At 39.6% G+C, this 19,994-nt stretch overlaps 1 protein-coding gene across 1 annotated transcript in view; it reads left to right on the forward strand.

Moving 5' to 3' along the window:
* The first annotated feature begins 368 nt into the window (after positions 1 to 368).
* LOC117405871 (protein eva-1 homolog C-like) overlaps positions 369 to 19,994 on the forward strand; it is a 36,554-nt gene continuing 16,928 nt past the window's right edge. The window contains exons 1-3 of the mRNA XM_059029711.1: positions 369 to 1,573; positions 1,679 to 1,802; positions 4,067 to 4,216. Of these exons, the coding sequence (XP_058885694.1) occupies positions 1,550 to 1,573; positions 1,679 to 1,802; positions 4,067 to 4,216 (298 nt within the window). The 5' untranslated portion in view covers positions 369 to 1,549. The remainder of the gene's footprint in view (positions 1,574 to 1,678; positions 1,803 to 4,066; positions 4,217 to 19,994) is intronic.

The following is a 19,994-nucleotide window of genomic DNA, read 5'->3' on the forward strand; positions in this document are numbered from 1 at the left end:
GGGGGAATGTAAGGTTGGCAGGGATGGGGTTAAATCTGCCCCGCCAACATGCTCAGATTTTCCTCTCCTTCCCCACCTCTGACTCCACCATCTCCTCCCGTATCTCTACCTGTCTGTCTGCTATTTCCTCCTGGATGCACTCGCATCACCTCAAACTCAACCTCTCTAAATCTGACCTCCTTTTCTTTCCCTCCTCCTCCCCCTCCTCTGATCTCTCTATCTCTGTTCCTCTGGAATCTACCACACTCTCTCCCTCTTCCTCAGCTAAGAACCTTGGAGTCACCCTGGACCCCTGCCTCTCTTATTCCCAGCACATCTCCACTCTGGCACGCACTTGCCGATTCTTCCTGAGCAACATCCGAAGAATCCGACCCTTCCTCACCAACTATGCTACCCAGCTCCTGGTCCAGGCCCTGGTACTCTCCCGCCTAGACTACTGCAACTCCCTCCTGGCTGGCCTCCCTGCGTCCGCCACCCGTCCGCTCCAGCTCATCCAGAACTCTGCTGCTCGCCTGGTGTTCTCTCTACCTCGCTTCGCCCACGCTACTCCACTACTCCGCTCGCTCCACTGGCTCCCGATCACCGCTCGCATCCAGTTCAAGACTCTTGTACTAGCCTACAGATGCCTTGATCAGACTGCACCCAGCTACCTCCAGACCCTCATCTCTCCCTACACCCCCACTCGACCTCTCCGCTCCGCCTGCACTAGAAGACTGGCTCTACCTCCGCTACGCTCCCCTGCCTGCCGAGCCCGCTCCTTCTCCACCCTTGCTCCGCAGTGGTGGAACGACCTTCCTACAGATGTCAGGACTGCCCAGTCCCTGACCACATTCCGGCGCCTCCTTAAGACTCACCTCTTCAAACAGCACCTGTAGAACTCCTCTGTTGTATCCTGGGACACTATCACCCTTCATTTAAATATGCTTTATTTTGCTCTTATCTGCCCCCTATTTTACTGCATTTAATCCTGTACCTCAGAATATTGTAATCTGCCAAGTGTTTAATCTGTAGTATTTTGTACTTAATCATATCCTGATGTAACTATCACTATTTAATCATATCCTGATGTAACTTTCACTATTATCTGCTGTATTATTGAATTGTGATTTGTCACACTTGAGAATTATTGTATTTCTTGTTCTTATTGTATGACTTATATTGTAACACTTGAATGTATTTGTATTTGCTTGCGATTGTAAGTCGCCCTGGATAAGGGCGTCTGCTAAGAAATAAATAATAAAATAATAATAATCACAGGTGTGGCCATTTTCCAATTAGGTAATTGAGTGCTAACTGGGGAATGGTCACTTGCATATAAGGGAGGAGAAATCCTTTGTGTGGTGAAGGGAGTTTGGTGATCTGTATTGTGACAAAGGTGATTGCCCAGCCTATGTAGTATTGCTATTGTTTAACCCTTTGATTTTGTCCCTTGTACCCTGTTTATTTGCTATTTGTTTAAATAAATGTGGACGCAAGTGCTTGAACTGCAGATTCCTTGTCTCCTGAGCACCCCCTAGAGACTCAGAGCAAGACTGCAGTTTCCTTGTATATGGGACATTGCTTTCAGTTGCTGGTAATAATGCCTCGTATGAAAATTGGCTTTTCAAAAATAGATTCTCATCTGTTTCATCACAAGTTTCATCACAGTTTTACCATCTTCTCCTGTTTCTTTTTGTAGAAAGTGCTGGCTGAATGCCAGGCTCAGCGTGCCTGCCAGCTTCCTGTCAATAACCATGTTTTTGGACATGACCCTTGTCCAGGTGTAACTAAATACCTTCTTGTCTCATATAAATGCAAACCAAGTAAGTAATACTCTTAACAGGCAAATGTACATTTTTGGTTCTTAGGTCTGTTTAAATTACAACACCATGGAAAAGGAAACCTAAAGTTATATTTGGTCTACGCTTTCAGAACAGTGGAGAACAGTGATGATATCTCCACTACATCCTCTGAGAATTTCTGCTGTTGTTGATGAGAAATTCTCACCAAGATCCATCTCAATTGGATAATTAGTATATAGATCTAAAGAGGGGGCGCATTAAAATTGTCATTCTCAAACTTTGCTTTTACATTTTTTGCTTATTCAGTTACGTTACAAAAAAAGCAGATGGACCTTTCTCTCTGAAAAAGGTTCAAACAAAGTTAAAATCAACTTGTACATACCTACTAGTACGATATGCAACATTTCTGTAAAATCTTTCCTCTATTGCTTCATATTTTCCCTGTTTTTTACTGTATGTCTATACATGTCAAACATACAGTAAGAACATAAGAAATGTTTTGGAACAATAAGAGGCCTGTCAATGTTGCATGTCATATTAGTAGGACAAGCTCTGCACAGGATTGGAATAAAGGAATCCCAACAACTGGAATAACAAAGGGATATGTTATGTTAACAATTACAATCTTGGGAAGACTTTTCAGAAGCAATTTTTGTGGAACATTTTGTCAAGGTTCTGTAGTGGGTAATATATGGATGAAGGGCATATTTCTCTTTTTTTTAACCCAAGGGGCAATAATATTCACTGTAATGTGAACACTCTGGTCAGTATCTGTATTACTTAACCTGTGATGTAAGAGGTCAATGGTTTATTTTACTACTGACCGTTGGTGACTATTGGCCTTTTGTGGGCAACAACACAAACTATTTTGTCATGTCATACTGTATTAGCCAAACAGATTGTAGGTAGGGTTAAATAAATAAATTTAAAAATAAACTATTAAAATAGATAAGAAATGAATATGTATGTAATGTAAGCAAAAAATAATAAATCCTTTGACCTTTCGTCCTGTGCTGTATATGTAGATGTGGTATGTTTTCCCCTCTTTGTATACAGTATTGCTTAAAACATTTTTAAAGAGACCACATATTTATTTGTAGGTTTCACATCATTACTTTTAATAGCATATTTCTGTCAAGACCTGTCATAAGAAGCACGCCAAAGGTTAAAGAGATGCCTGATAACATGCCTCTGCATATAGAAATTATTATTATTATTATTATTAATAATAATAATAATAATAATAATAATAATAATAGTAGTAGTAGGAATCTTATATTTGCCACTATTTAAACATCAAAATGGCATCTTCAGTAGTCCTTTTTTTAATATTCGATTAATCCAGTGACCACAGGCACATAGAGTATTACAGTAGACTTTCGTTAATCCGTGTTTCAATAATTCATGTTTCGATAATCGCTGCGGTTTAATACAGTACATTATCAAAATGTGTTAGTGCAGAAATCATCTGAGCTATGTGGGAGCAGGTATTCGTGTGCTGTATTAGTTCGGAAATCAGCGTATCTATGCGGGAGCAGATGGCCATAATTTAATTGAATTCAATTAAACTGAGTACAGTATAGTGCAAGTCAATGGACAGTACTGTATTGTGGTTACTGAAACCAGTGACAAGCGAGCAGAAAGCAGACTTAAGACTTAGCCTGGCAGTGTGACTATGAAGAGCAGTTACGACAATTAAAGACTCGGAGCAAGATCAGTGACTTTTTAAACCAGCTCCTCTGCCTCTGAACAATGCTGATTATGTACAGTATATATTTTAACTGTTGTTGGGACATTATATTTTATTTGTATTATTTCATTTTTTTCATGTTTTCAATTAATTGCACAGGGATTTCCCAAACAGTAAACTCAATTTTGGCTAATCTGTGTTTTTCACTAATTTGGGCTCAAATCGGTCTCAGTCTGCACGGATTAACGTGGGTCTACTGTATGTCTCATAAGGTCACGGACATGGTGATTTTTCAATGTATTCCAAAATGTGAACTAAAATGACATTAAATACAATATTTAATATATTTATCAAATGGCACAACCACAGGGCTTGAGAGAGGTTATACTAGTTTACATACTCATGTCGGCAGTATTCTATATAATGTCAGTTAGTATTCGCAGGCCCAATACCGCACAGCTTTGAGGACTACAGTTTTCATACAAATCTGACTAAGGTCACCTTGGCCAGCTTTATATAGCTACAAAAAACATCTTCTATGCTTCACTTTCTATCTTTGATTTAAATTAAAGTGAGGCTTGTTTTTTTTTTCTAGCGGAACACAAAACCAAAGTAGGGTGTGAAGGGGAACAGTTGAAACTGCAGTGTAAGGATCCTAGAGTGATTAACATCTACTCGGCAGTCTATGGTAGATGGCAGGATGAGAATGAGGTCTGCTCCTTGGGTGACAAATTACCTCAGTTTGGTGAGTAAACACATTGGTAACTAACTTCACATGAAAGCTATGTACATTTATACTGCATTTTAAATATTCTGGTTATGATAACATTACAAAAATATGTTCCTAGAAAACATTTTATTCAGTTATGTTTAATTAGAAATTTCTATACGGTGCAAGACGTATAGGCTCTGTGTAAAGGCTAGTTGTAGTTGCTGGATAATTAGACGATGAAAGTCTGCATTTGGGAACCTAGTGCATAGTTCTATAGGGTCAAAGTGAGCTTTCAATAGGTTCTCAGTGGAGTTTCTGTGATTTGGATGAAGTTGAAGAAACTGATACTGCTAATGCCAAGCCTTTAGCTTAAAAAGATAATCAAATTGATGAACTACTACAGTTAATGAAGGGATTAGTAAATATTGTTCATTAGTCAGCTGCTAGGCAAAGATCTTGGAATGTTGGACAGAATTCAGAAACCACTGAGATGTCTGGGAGAGTGTGGAAAAATAAACGTCATCTGTAATCGGAAAGCATGGCTTGTTAAAGGGTTGATTTAGCAGTCTTGGGGAGAAGCACCGAAATTTGCTGGTAATCAGGATAAACTATGGCTGCCTGTTTAAGGGTTGCAGTTAATCTCCCTATTGGGGGGGATTATTATTATTATTTATTTCTTAGCAGACACCCTTATCCAGGGCGACTTACAATTGTTACAAGATATCACATTATACATTATTTCACATTATACAGATATCACATTATTTTACATACAATTACCCATTTACACAGTTGGGTTTTTACTGGAGCAATCTAGGTAAAGTACCTTGCTCAAGGGTACAACAGCAGTGTCCCCCACTGGGGATTGAACCCACAACCCTCCAGTCAAGAGTCCAGAGCCCTAACCACTACTCCACACTGCTGCCCTCCAAACAACCAATCTTCTGCATCAAAGTAAGGTTTAGCTCTGTGTAAATACTGTGTGAAAGAGGTGCAGATGTTGAGCCGGTTATAGAACCCTGTCTTAACGCTGAGACCTAATCATCGCTATCTTCAGGAATTCCATTCCTTCAATTACCATATTATAGGGACTGGAGCGGTGCGAGTAACAGAGCTCATTTAATAAGTTTGTAAATCTTACCATCATTATATTGTCATTCCCGATGTAGATCCCACATTCTGGAGTTTGAAAAAACACACATCATTGCAAACCCGTATTTCTTATTTTAAAACGTATTTGGAAGCTGCATGTGGATGGCTATTCCTGATGCCTCAATTGGTTTCATTATATACAATATCTATATCTTTGTTGTGAATAATCTTTTTTTATTTCTAAAAAGGAATTATCCTACTATTCCATTGTTGCACTTGTTCTTTCCTTAAAATGCTAAGCTTTTAGCGCCAAAACCAATAATTTAGCACACATCTTTGGATTTGGTCTGAACTATAGGACATGATGCGTTGCACAACCCCTGTGTCGTGTTTACAAAAACGCTCAAGTTCATATGTTAATGACACTACTTCCCAAACGTTCAACTGACATCTGGTGCTGATGCAGACACCCCAACATATCCTGTTTGAACTAGGGATAGGCATTTCCAGATATATTTCAAAAATCAAATACAGTCAGCACTCACATATCCGACCCTATAACATTTTTACTTCAGTGACAGTTAAACGCATGTGACACTTTGGCCCGTTCCAACCCTTGTCCATTTATCAGGGAACACAAAAAAGATACAATATCAAAAATACAAATCTGAAAGGACTGTGTTTTTAAATAAGTAGGCTTCCATAAGATGCACTGTATTGGTTTTGTTGGTACAGTACTATATTTTCAACAGAAGTAGTATTTTAATTCAGAACAATGTGAATCTGAAAATATCACTTGCCAAAAGAGACGACACGTGGACAGTAATATAGTACATAATTTTAAATCCGTTACGTATTGTAGCAGTATGTAAAATTCCCTGTTAATGACAAAACAGCAAAATGAAATCAAAATGTTAACCATGCACAGAACTGCATACAAAGTAAAAGGCAATGCAATTTAGCAAAAGATTAAAAAACAACAGTTTCCAGAATTAAAACAGTTTCCAAAATCAGTATTCAAAATTGCAGAATATAGTGCTCAATAAGGCCATTTAAAAAAAATACATCACAGTATAAAAACTGTTTAATGATTAACTGTTACATCACCATAGATTGTCTTGTTCGCTTTGTTTTGGCTGCATTTTCATTTCAGGTGAAACTGGAGGAAGCGCTGTGTAACTGCACAATAAAAACAGACTGATTTGGCATGCGAGAGAAAAAAAAACACGCTCTGACGGATATTCTAATAAATTATAACCAGTGGCGTAGCGAGGCTTGGAAATGTGGGTGGGTCCCAACTTAGGGTGGACGGGCAATGACCAAAGGTCACAGGAAATAGTTTGCAAAAATTATTTAAATCCATTAAAACCCTGAATACATCAATATTTCCCCAGTAAATCCATTTAAAATGTTTGAAGTAGACACAAAAATACATTTATATACAGTGTCGTGAAAAAGTATTTGCCCAATGTCTGATTTTCTGTATTTTTGCATATTTTTGACACTGAATGTTATCAGATCTTCAACCAAAACCTAATATTAGATAAAAGGGACCCTGAGTGAACAAATAACACACAAATTTGATACATATTTCATTTATTTATTAAAGAAAGTTATGCAACACCCAATGCCCCTGTGTGAAAAAGTAATCGCACCCTTAGACTCAATAACTGGTTACGCCACCTTTAGCAGCAATAACTGCAACCAAACGCTTCCTGTAGTTCTTGCTGCATGACCCAGCTGCGCTTCAGCTTCAGCTCACAGACGGATGGCCTGACATTCTCCTGTAGAATTCAGAGCAGAATTCATGGTTCCTTCAATGATGGCAAGGCGTCCAGGTCCTGATGCAGTAAAGCATCCCCAAACCATGACACTACCACCACCATGCTTGACCGTTGGTATGAGGTTCTTACTGTGGAATGCAGTGTTTGGTTTTCGCCAGACATAACGGGGCCCATGTCGGCTAAAAAGTTCCACTTTTGACTCATCTGTCCATAGAACATTGTTCCAGAACTCTTGAGGATCATCCAGGTGCTTTTTGGCAAACTTGAGATGAGCATTCATGTTCTTCTTAGTGAGCAATGGTTTCCGCCTTGCTACTCTGCCATGAATCCCATTTTTGCCCAGTGTCTTTCTGATGGTGGAGTCATGAACACTGACCTTAGCCGAGGCGAGAGAGGCCTGCAGATCGCTGGATGTTGTTCTAGGGTTCTTTGTGACTTCCTGGACGATTTTACACCTTGCTCTTGGAGAGATTTTGGCAGGACGGCCACTCCTGGGAAGATTCACTACTGTTCCAAATTTTCTTCATTTGGACAATATGGCTCTGACTATGGTTCGGTGGAGCCCCAGAGCCTTAGAAATGGCTTTGTAACCCTTTCCAGACTGATAGGCATCAACAACTTTTTTCCGGAGGTCTTCAGGAATTTCTTTTGTTCGTGGCATGATGTGCTTCTAGAACACCAGAAGCGAGAGGCAATACGACAGGTTTGAAAACTGTCAGATCTATACAACTGTTCAAAATTGCTATTGATAAAACTATGATCAAGACTGGTACATATTCGACAACATGATGTGGAAATTATGAGTGTCTTCTCTGACGGTATTTCAAAATATATATCAATAAATCATACACACCGGGCTTATCCAGTTCCTTCGAAATGGACTGCCATATATTATCTTTCAAATCTATCTTTATAATTGTGATGCCTTCTGTCATAAAGCTCTGGGTATTTTTTCAATGACAAGTATTATTGTTTCCTCCATCATTTTGGTTTCACCCTGCTGGACCACATGCATTGAAGCTGTTCTCTGATTGCTCAATGCCCTAGTTGGCGCGCGTCAAATTGCATAAAATAGGATTCAATCCTGTTTATTTTGCATTGCTTCAGTGCCACTCCGGTGCCACCCTGGTGCTGCTGCTGTGTCGCCGGTTGCATGTGGTGTGAAAGGTACTTATCAAAAGTATAGGTTCTGTTCATTTTGATGCATCGCTGCACAGATCTGCTTGCCGCATCACGTCTGGTGGGTAGCAGCCTGAACTCTAAAACCTCCAACATCTAATACATTTGCTTAACACAAAGATGTCCCAGAAGATATTCATGGATAAATTATCTGACAGATTTTACTTCCTTTGAGAGCTACTGTTAAGCAAAATAAATTGTACAGCAAAAATATGTGATGATCCAAATTTGGTGTTAGTCTCCACCTAATAATTAAATACCATAACTATTACATATAAAAATATTATACAAATATTTCCTGTGCCTTGTAATGTTTCGCGATTGAGATTCTGAGGTACAAGTAAAAGTTATTTACAAATTTGAATCCAGGTTTGCAATTGATATAACTTTTGAGAACTTAACTAAGAAAAAAGTGCTCTCTAACCTTTTAAAAAGAATGTGCATGACAATTTATCTCCACCTGTGTGCAAGCAACAACTTGCACATCTTAAAGGATAGATTGTCTTTTAAGAACAATATTCATTTTTATCTTGACTTCCAAACTAAACACAGTATTTCTGTTCTATCGGTTGTGAATAAGGTTGATATAACATTTCATTTAAGAAGTTGCAAGATAACTGTGTTAAATAAAGAGAGACCACATTCTGTACAGCAAATCCCAAAACATGCGGATGGAATTACATAGAATAATTATAATGGCAAAGGATAAAACCAAAGGGAATGAGTCATGTAACAACCCTTCTTTTATAGGTTTGTGCTCTTGGTGAGGCGTGTTCATTTGTAGCTTTCTGGGACATATGTTGAAGCAAAGAACAGGTACTGTAACTTTAGAACTCGTTTGAAAATCAGCTCTTGACTTTTACATTCTTTATTCTAAGAAATGTTTGTCTGTTGTACCATACTAGTTAGGTGAAAATAAACAACTGGAAGTAAAATTAACACAAATCTGGAAAAGAGCTACAGTACTAATCTTCCTCAGGTTCCCATGGTAATTTGCTCAAATTCACCCCTGTGTAAGACTAAGAGCTTATAGTGTTTTAATGGGAGTTGTCAACATTCTTACCCACTGGCAGATATTCTATTGGCGCTGATTTGGGAGAACAACATAGAAGAACAAATAATGCACAGGAATCCAAGTAATGGGCTGTTACCATAGAGAGGGCATGGAGACTTCAGGTCACTAAAAATCTCTGGGTTGCAGACAAACAAACTATCCTTATAACCAGGGATCCTAGGAATCTGTTTGCTGCGGAATAACACAGAAAAACACAGCTTTTCTATGCTGTCTGAGAATGTTTAGTTTTACATTTGCAAAAAACATGCAAGGCTTTTTTTGCTTTAAATTTAGTAAAACATACTTATTCAATAAAACTGCTTCTGGTGAGTGAGACACCTTCACGTCAGTCATGCTGAAATGTAGCTGCAGTTTACTTCAGTGCATTTTTACTACTCAACAAGCTGTTTAAAGATGCCGAAAATGATAAAAATCACCCCTAAAGATCGGGTTAATGAGTTTGGCAATAGCCATCCAGGTGACAAAGACTAACTCTAGATGTTTTTTATTATTACTACACAGACGTATTTGTAATGTTTAAAGTAAAATATGCTGATTGATGGCACTCTGGTGAGCTTGTAACTTCCTTCGAATTTGAAAGTGTACCAATAAATACTTCCTGTAAAAACTGTTTTTCAGTAGTACTGTTTATGTATGTTACAATAACAGAATAATGCAGATTTTAATTGCAGAATAAAGCAGATTTTTTTATCGGAGAATATTGTTTTTTTATTGCAGAAGACTAGGACATCAAAGTAGTCAAAAGAAAGGTTCTTTGGGATTTTTAACCATGGTTACATTTCTTAGTGCATCCAACACTTCTGTAAGTTCTTGTTTCAAATATGAGAGGGCTTAAATGAGATGGCCATCGCTCGAAAACATCTGTAAACACATTCTTTTTTTAGGCCTTGTAAAGAAGTGGACAAATGAACAGAGTTCAGCAACAGTTTCAAAATAAAGAACATTGTTTTATTGCAGGGTCATAGTTTTCAAGAGAAAAAGTAAAAACAAACACTAGTGCTATATTCCTTGTTTCCTGTGCATCAGAATAGGGGAGACACAAAATAAACTAAACTATTCAACAGTCCAGTAAGCGTGGCCCCCTTTCCACCCACTAGTAGTTCTCCAGAACACCTCCCTTTGTCTCTCTCACAGCTTTCTTACCGTGACTAATCAGTCAACAGTGTTGCCTGTGCACAATAGTCAGTTAACCAATTAAGTCCCCTGAAAACCCAATACTTGTGATTTTCCCATGGAACATTAACCTTCTCGTGCTTGGTCCTGTGCACCAGGACTCTGGGCTTGTTAAACCAGTTAAGCCCCAAAACTGCAATTTTACACAAGAAGAGTACATATATGGATGAAATCTGTTGCATGTGATTATGTTGTAATAATAAAAGAAATGTTTTGACTACAAGTTTTTAAAAATGTTTGACTATAGTATTTTTCTTTTCATATAACTAAATAAACCTGAAACAATGGTTCTGTTGTAGCCATTCAGTTGATATTTTTACAAATAATCTGCTAAATTAATTTAATAGATTATGATTTATGCAAAGACTTTGTATGTGTTTACAATGCCAAATGAAGGGCCTGCTGCTCAGTGATATATAGAGAGAGAGATGGAGATGTGATACAATGGTTGCTATTTGCTGGTGACATTATACATCACAAGAGCTTAGGTGCTTTATGATTAAGTTACCTGAAACAAGAAGTGCAAATTATTATTAAAAGTAATTACAACAATATACTGTATGACACCAAAACAATAATCACTGTATCTAGCCTCTCCTTCTGATTGTAGGTGCAATACCTTATCAGGCAGTTGTCTTTGTGGTGTTTGAGTGATGCGCTGATTTTAAAGTGGGAATTTCAAAAGGGGCCGCAACTGATGCAGCCCGCAATATAAAAAAAATAAATAATACATTCTGAGAAAACGCACGGAAAATCATATTTGTGGCTTTTTGTACGGGCCTGGACTCAGAATATGGCTTTTCATATAATATCACTTTTAGTAGTGAGAGTAAACAGGTCTTGAATATGTTTTTGTTACACTGTAATGTTTTTTAAGTTCATAGGGTAATAATATGCTGTTAGTAATATAACAAACTACACTCCTCTTTAACACACATTAGGTAAGGTTACCATTATAATACACTGGTATTAGACACAAGAAATCCGAGTAAAATAATTTGCAGACCATAACATAACCAGCAATGGCAACACGCTGAATTTGGAATAAATACTGTGAAGTCCTGATATGGTAGCATGCTGTCACTGGTTGTTGTACAATAGTACCACGGAACCACAGTACTGCAATGGATTACCAGTGTCATAATAGTTTATACCAGAGTTGGGCTACCTGAGACCAGCGAGCCGCATGCAGCACACCAAGGGTCAAACTGCTGCTTTGGAGGTCATAAGAACTGCATATAAACTTGAGATGATTAAACATATTTTTACATTGATACAATTTTTTTTAAAAAAAAGGCAGTTTAAAGGGCTCCCGAGTAGCACATCCAGTAAAAGCACTTGCGTAGAGTGCAGGATGCGCCCTATAGTCTGGACGTCGCGAGTTCGAGTCCAGGCTATTCCTTTGCCGACAGAGGACGGGTGCTCCCAGGGGGCGACGCTCAATTGGCCGAGCGTCGCCCGGGGGGAGGGAGGGTTAGGTCGGCCAGGGTGTCCTCGGCTCACCGTCCCCCAGCGACCCCTGCCCGAGAGCTGCGTTGTCCTCCAACGCTGTAGCTCTTGGGTGGCTGCATGGTGAGTCCGCAGTGTGAAAAAAAGCGGTCAGCTGACGGCACACGCTTCGATGGACAGTGTGTGTTCGTCTTCGCCCTCCCGAGTCAGCGCAGGGGTGGTAGTGGTGAGCTGAGCATAATAAAATAATTGGCCATTCCAAATTGGGAGAAAATAATAAAATTTATGGCAACGACTAAAAATTTATTATCAATATCAAAGAATTTAACATTTATAATCAAGCCTTGTGGTAAAGCTTGTTTGAGGACCACAAACATGCTTATACTATTGGCATGAGAAAATATCAAAATGCTCTCCCAGCAGAACCAATCAAAAACTGTCTCATCATTGTATCTGCCCCAGTGCTACCATTTCATTGCCATTGACGACCATTTGGTTGGAGCATGTTTAAAAAGTTAAGTAAAGAGAGTTGTAGTGGTGTTTAATACGAGCAGAATTTGAAGGAATGCATTCAGGCATCACATGAATAAGCTTTTGTTATTTAACACGAGTATTGTCTCAGCTTCTTCTACTCAGTTCTGGTTATTATCTTAAGAGGTATTTGGCTACCAGAGGTATTGCTTTATGCGGTATTTTGTTTTCTTGGACACTTTGTCATGATATACTCACCCTATAGACAAGATCAAAAGCGATACAATCCAATATATCAGTGCTAGTCAAGTTCACTGTATTAATAAAGTACAAGGTGTATCATTTTGTAATGTTGTGAGGCTGCCAGTAAGGCTGTGCACCAGATGTTGCTTTTCAGTAGTTTTCTTAGTAAAAACATTTTTGAATACTGTAAATCATAAATGCACAAACCACGGGGCTTACTTTATAGGTCAATGACTTTATAAGTCCCACATGGAGTCACAAAGCAAGAAAATAATTTGTCATTGTCAAAGAAGGATGCTAATCCTCTGCTGCCATGATTCTAGCTATGCTAATACACTCAATTGAACAACACAGAGAACAACACAGATCTGGTGGCTCCACTGCAGAACCACAGGCGCCCTATCAGCCACAGGGGTTGCTGATGCGCAGTGAGCCGTGGATTCCCCTGCCGACCTAAGCCCTCCCTACCCGGGCAGCACTCAGCCAATTGTGCGCCGCCCCCTAGGAACTCCCGGTCACGGTTGGCTGTGACATAGCCTGGATTCGAACCTGCGATCTCCAGGCTATAGGGCACATCCTGCACTCCGCGCGGAGCGCCTTTACTGGATGCGGCACTCGGGAGCCCCATTAATTGAACAACTTAATGAAGTAAGTTTTCTCAATAACTAAAGTTAACACATCTTTAACTAATGGTGGCATCCTGATTACAACCAAACATTAGGTTGCAGTATATTTAAACTTCTAACATGTAATTGATGGGGCATTTCCAAAGAGTTCACAATATATGTAATTGACAACAACACAGAAGAAGACTGAAATGGGTATTTCATTATTTGGACAGTTGTCATTTCTTTTCATAGATAGTGATTGTTGAACATACCTCGGCTTGTCTACAGTTTGCTCTCACAATTTTGGCTGGATGTTCAAGGGCTTGCCCTATAGATAACTGACAGTGATAACTTAAGTGTCATCTACAGGTAATGACCACAGCCTAGGATTATAATGACGACATGTGCGACATGTGTTTATAGTAGGGTGACCATATTGCTCCATGTTCACCTGGACAGTTCGGTACAGTTTAGGCTTTTTAAGTCATATCACTTCTCTTAATAAAAAGAAACAAGTGAAAGGAAACTGAGACAAGTAAAAGGTACCAGAATGCATTGCGATAAACTGTCTGAGTGAACATAGAGCCAAATGGTCACCTTATTTTATAGGTTATATTTTATACTGGATGGCTTTGGGCCACTAGAAATGTAAGATGCTGTTGAGTTTCAAGATCCTATAAAGTCCAATTCATTTTCGAGGGTAACCAGTGTAGAACCTGATCAGCTGAGACAAACCGCAATATTTATAATAAGTAGAACATAACATACAATTCTATTCTTTCTAGTCTAATAACTTTTAGCTGTATGTGGAAAATCCACAACATTAATGTACAAGTGGTGAATTTACTCCATAACACGTTTGAAGAACAGAAGCTTAATAGAACAAGTATGGACCAGCAAACTGTACTTGGCCTCATGCCTGTGCTCATAGACACCAGAAACAGACAGCAGCAGGATGGCAATGGAAGGGCAAGGAGGTGGAATTCCAGTCCAGCAGGAAAGCCTGTGAGCTCGCCAGGGAAAACCACTGAAATTTGCTGCCTCTGTCCTCATTGGCTGTTATTTGTTAGTGCCCATTGATCCTAGTGTGCAGCTGAGGGCCAATGGGATGTGCAGCCACTAAGGGGGCGGGGCTAAGATGAAAAGAAGGCGCTGTGACGCCATTTTGTGGTGGTGGTGTTGGTCTTGTAACCTGAGTAGCTGGCAGAGCTGTGGACTCTGTGTGTGAGAGAAAGGCCTCCTGAATAAAAGCCCTTTGGAAAGAAACAAGCATCTATCTCGTTTTCTGCCTCCTGCTGAAATGCTACACTGTTTGCTTTATAATGATTTGTCATTTTATTTTTGCATGTTGTTTTATTTTGTTTAAGTTGCATTTCGTTTTATTTTGTATTTGCGAAAAATACGGGGCTCTAGGTATGCGGCATAGGTGTAGAAAGACAGACCAGCTGAGAGAATATGAATAGTGAGCTTCAAATTTAAAATCAGTACAGTTTTACACTGGCCCATATCTCTCTGCACCAGGTAAAGAGCGTGGCCTGTCTTTCTGCACCTATGCTGGGGGTGCTTTTATTTGCTTCTAGTTTATACCCACTTTTTTCTTTCATCTTCCTTTAGATCGGGTTCTCTTTTCCATTTCAAATTCTATGGGAGCTGAGCTCATGTAAGTCATGTTTTAACAACAATGCAATAAGCAGTCAATATTGAACAGTGCTGTGGAATGTCAGGTCATGCTATGTTAAACATTGTTGTACTGCCTTTTCTTCTAAATCAACACATAGCAAAGAGCAGTGGGGGCTTTAGTTTCAGATCTCTCAAAGCATTACATTATGTTCACCTTGGGTGCAAAGCAAAGCAGATGTCAAGGAACACAGAGATAAATATGGTAGCTGTGCTAAAGTGTATCTCAGGGGTTCCCAAAATTTTTATGCTGAGATTTTTTTTTGTGCCTTCTAGTAAACAGTACGGTACTCAAAATATGAGTTGGTTTCAGCTTATTATGTAATTCCACCTATAAATAAATTATAAATGTCATCTAAAGTGTTATTCTTTCCTCGAAGAACATTGAATTTTATTAATAATTTTATTTATTTATTGAGAAACCTAATTTAATTTTGTTACATATGCAAATTAAGTACAGAAATAAATTAAAGCACAAAAGTCAATAGGCTGAATTGCATACAAACATATTGCACTATTCTTAAATCGCCGAGCATACGAAAGTCTCTTGTGGTGGCTCCACATCATGAAAGCAGGTGTAGGTAAAGGCAGGAGACCGCTTTATAAGGGGAACAGCTTGTTAAAAACAATTGGACATCTCTGAATGAATGATTACATCATTATATTTAATGAACTTCTGCACAATAATATTCCTATGATTTAAGAGGACAATAAAAAAACAATCACAAGATACATTGGCCATCGTTACAATCAATGAATAAGATATGAACGGCACCCTATTTAATGTTACACTCATTTTAATATCCATCCACAATATAGTATTTACTACCGTTCATTACCATTACAAATGTACAAGCATCGTGACATAATTAAGAATATATGGAAGTCATATTTCTTTTTTTTTTTAATAATAATATAGGCCTAGGCTATAATTTGAACAAGAATGAAACTACTTTGGCAAACATTTTGACTTAAATCACTTTATTTAATATTTAATTGTTCAGTTCAATAAATGTTGGCAATACATTTTGAGATTCTTCATATTTGTTTCAGGAGTTAGTACAATACCACGACTTTAGTCTAAAGACAATGCTGGACTAAGTTAGTACAGTGTTTTAGTATCCTCTAGGGGGCAACCATAGTAATTTTGGGTACATTGCAATTGAGAACATTTTTAGTACTCAGCTGGGGACTATCTGGAGCTGCTTAGTTCATTGCAATTGGTATTAAGTTGCGTACTATTTTAGTACCGTCCTCCGTACTAACCACGGGATCATCCCCAGTTAGTACACTCATTTTAGTTCGCTGGAATTGACCCTGTAAGTCGCTGTGGATAAAGATGTCTGCTAAATTAACAAATAATAATAATACTTGTAGAACTCCCTGAGTGCTTTTAATCTGCAATCAATCTGCAATAATTTGTCTGAACAAGGTTGGTTGTTCAGAGGCACAACGTGAGTAAAGAGAACTGAAATAGAGAAATAACAATTGCTACGCGTGCTGGTTATACACCAGTATGATACTTGTTTGTTTTGTTCCGTGTCTGTTTTGTCTGTCTGTTTGGGCCAACATGCAGTTTTCATTTGCAAGCCACGAACAGTACTGTGGGTGATTTAAAAAAAAAACTAAAAAAAAACATTTTGTGTGTTTTTGGGAGAAAAAATAGAGCTGGATGAATACATGGAGTATGGGGCACCTCTTGGTCTTATGCCCCTGGGAAGACCCCCTCTTCACAAAGGCCTTCCATCGTGGTGAGGTGGAGACAACGGAGGAGTGGATACGTCTGAAGGGCGTACCATCACCACAGACGGACCAAGACACCTGCCTCACTTGCCTAAAAGGGGAGGAGTGGTGCTTCACCTGTGCCTAGCCCGGGCATTCCATTGTGTGTGGCCTCGTGCACGGGACCCTTCAGCCACCTGCTCCGAAGAAGGGAAAGAAGCCGGTGCAAGCTCCAGTGCCCACGAGGGAGGGGCCAGAGCGTCCAGCGCCCACGAGGGGGGAGCCCGAGCGTCCCGCGCCCATGAGGGGGGAGTCTTGAGTGTCCAGCACCCACGAGGGAGGAGTCTTGAGTGTCCAGCACCCACGAGGGAGGAGTCTTGAGTGTCCAGCACCCACGAGGGAGGAGTCTTGAGTGTCCAGCGCCCACGAGGGAGGAGCACGAGCGTCCAATGCCCTCGAGGGAGATATAGGACTGGCTGCTGAACCCTAAGGTAGACCTCATGGAGGCCCCCCCAATGATGATCGACCTGCTATGGGCCAGAGATGGGCAGCAATGGGAAGCTTGGGAAGACCAACATCGCCCAGCGTCCCTCCCAGCCATCACAGCCATGGTGTGCAACTACCTAGCTGCAGACAGAAGAATGCCCACACAGTTTCTAATCCCATCGGGGTTCGGGCCATGCCTAGTCTAGCTCCACAGGCAGTAGGCACATTCCATTCACAACAGTTTTATGTTGGGTTGTGAGGGGCCATTCACCTCTGGGTTCTGCAACTGGGGCAACCGATCAACCAGGCTGGCAAAGAGTTGGGCCATCTGTGCCTGATGCTGCTGCTCCCATTCCTCCAGGAGACAGTTGTCCTCTTGACGGCTCTGTTCCATTTCGGCTAGAAGTCGAAAAACTGGACTATGCTCCATGGTAACTAGGGGGCGCTTTAGATCACCTGGAAGACCTTGAAATGACTTATAGAAAGTTCAGGTATTGAGATAAAATGGCAAACAAAGTTTTATTTACAACAAAATAAACAAAAATACTGGTCAAAATTAAATGGGTACTGCGCCTTTAAATACAGCCGACTATTTACAAATTATTTCCACAGGTCCCCGGTGGAAGCGCACGTATGCAGCAAAGACAGGAAAGTTTATTTCACCATTGAAGACATACGTGGCGGCGCTTCCCCAGTCCCAGAAACACTACCCCATCAGGTGGAGAGGCTGCCCCTTTTGTACACCTTGGCTCTGCCCCTTATCCCATTACCTGGGACTGGAACAAGGTGTACCTCGCTCCCCTCCACCAGCCTCCTAGCAGGCCAATGCCTACGGAATGTTAAGCTCATAGTTGCCAGAGACTGCTGGATGGACAGGTACCTCCTGTTCCCCCTGCTGGTGGGAGGTGAACTTTTCAGTGCAGGAATTCCATCTAGCCTGTCCATTAGCCGAGACAAGGGGTGTCCAATCAGAGACACGGAGGGCCATTTCACTCCAGGTTTAACTGGCAAAATAAGGTAATTAACTACTTAATTACCTACTGAAAGGGTCTTAACTTGTTCAATTAAACAATTTAGAACAGGGCTGGAACAAAGACCATGAGTGGAATATCCCTCCAGGACATGGATTGGCCACCCCTGGCCTAGACAGACAAGTTTGGACAATCAGCAAACTGGAGGTGTATAAAAAAATACATTTGAAGTAAAGCAAGATGAATTACCTGAGTTCAAGCAGATAAAAGAAGGAAATATGCATGAGAAATGAACATGCAGTATAAGATTATAGGAGAAAGTGTTACACACTCAATAGTATGTAAAACGCTGGTAAAGTAAACAGAATAGTGTCTAAACTTTAACGGCACAACAAATAATAATAATAATAAAAAATCATTGTCTAAATTTCTGGTTCTGCTTCATTGTTGTCGCCACCACAGTCTAATTAATAGTCATACCATGATTTAATTTACTAGCTAAAAAAATCATAGTACAGTAGTCCCTCACTATTACAGGCACCGTTATGCCGTATATTTGGATAGGCCTGACATAACATATGTCCCCCGATAATATCCAATTAAGTGTGACGCTAGGTCACTGTGAATTACAGTACATGATCCAAAGAGACTCACTGGAAAAAAAACAGCAGTGTGAACAGGGTGGCTCGTGTGGTGACGCCAGGCCAGGAAGTAGACAGACAGCAGTGCTGGGATAATGAATGCCCTGGTGTGCAGATTTAATAATAAATAAAAAGTTTAAACAAAACAAAACACTTACACAAAACAAACGGCATGATGGCCAAAACAGACAACACAGACACAAAACAAAAGCAAGTATTGTGCTGCTGTAAACCAGTACAGGTAGCAATTGCTTTCTCCTACTGACTCTCTTGTCTTACGACTCACGTCTCGTTCCACCTCTGAACACCCAACCCTGAGTGAGTGATCCATGCATCTATTTATACAGCTGTGCTGGGACTCAATTACTAAACAATCATTCACTTGAATCCCGGCATGTGAACTAATTTGTGCAATCCCCTTGCCCACATACTAATACACATTTTATCTGCATGTGAAGTGATTGTAAAATCCCTGTGCCTAAATACAAATATACATTTTAAAACACTTGTGCTACATCGCCCAATTTATACCCGATGCACCAATATATATACACCAACAATAGCACGCCACGTACAACATAAAACACAAAATATGCACAGGGTTGGGGTTAGGGTTAACCGACACCAAAGACAGGATGACAATAAATAGAAGAACAGATACAAGTAGCCAACAAAAAAGAAATACATTAAAAGGGGGCATATAAACTCATACTCTGCAGAGTTTAAACTAACTGTCATTGATCGGTTGGAAAAGGGTGAGAAGCTTTCAGAAATACTGATGGACTCCAGTGGTTTGAAACACAAGATGTGGTCTACAGTTACACTTTTTAATTTGTCTAAGTCTAATTGATTTTGCAGAGAAAGTCATACCAACAGAAAACAAAAGTAGCTGGTAGGCTATGTGTTTCACTTGCAGCCATGTGTACACTGTAAAATATTCAATGCAAATCTAAACATTATTTATTTCTGTAAAGTGTGTGCAGTATATGTAAGATACTGTATAGTATCATAATGTGTCGATGCGGCACCATGATCTGTTTTGTGTTAATTGTGTAATAACTAGGTTATGGTAAAAATAAAAAATAAAAAAAATAAAAAAATCATTTAGTTTCAATTTAAAATAATGTTGTATTTTCACATTGTACAGTAATGTACGGAACCCCTAAAGGGACATGGTGTGAATTAAAAAAAGATTAGTTTCTTGTGAGCACAAGATAATATCTTGCTGACTGCAGCAGAC

Source organism: Acipenser ruthenus, chromosome 9 (assembly GCF_902713425.1).
Source record: "Acipenser ruthenus chromosome 9, fAciRut3.2 maternal haplotype, whole genome shotgun sequence".
Taxonomy (NCBI): Eukaryota; Metazoa; Chordata; class Actinopteri; order Acipenseriformes; family Acipenseridae; genus Acipenser; species Acipenser ruthenus.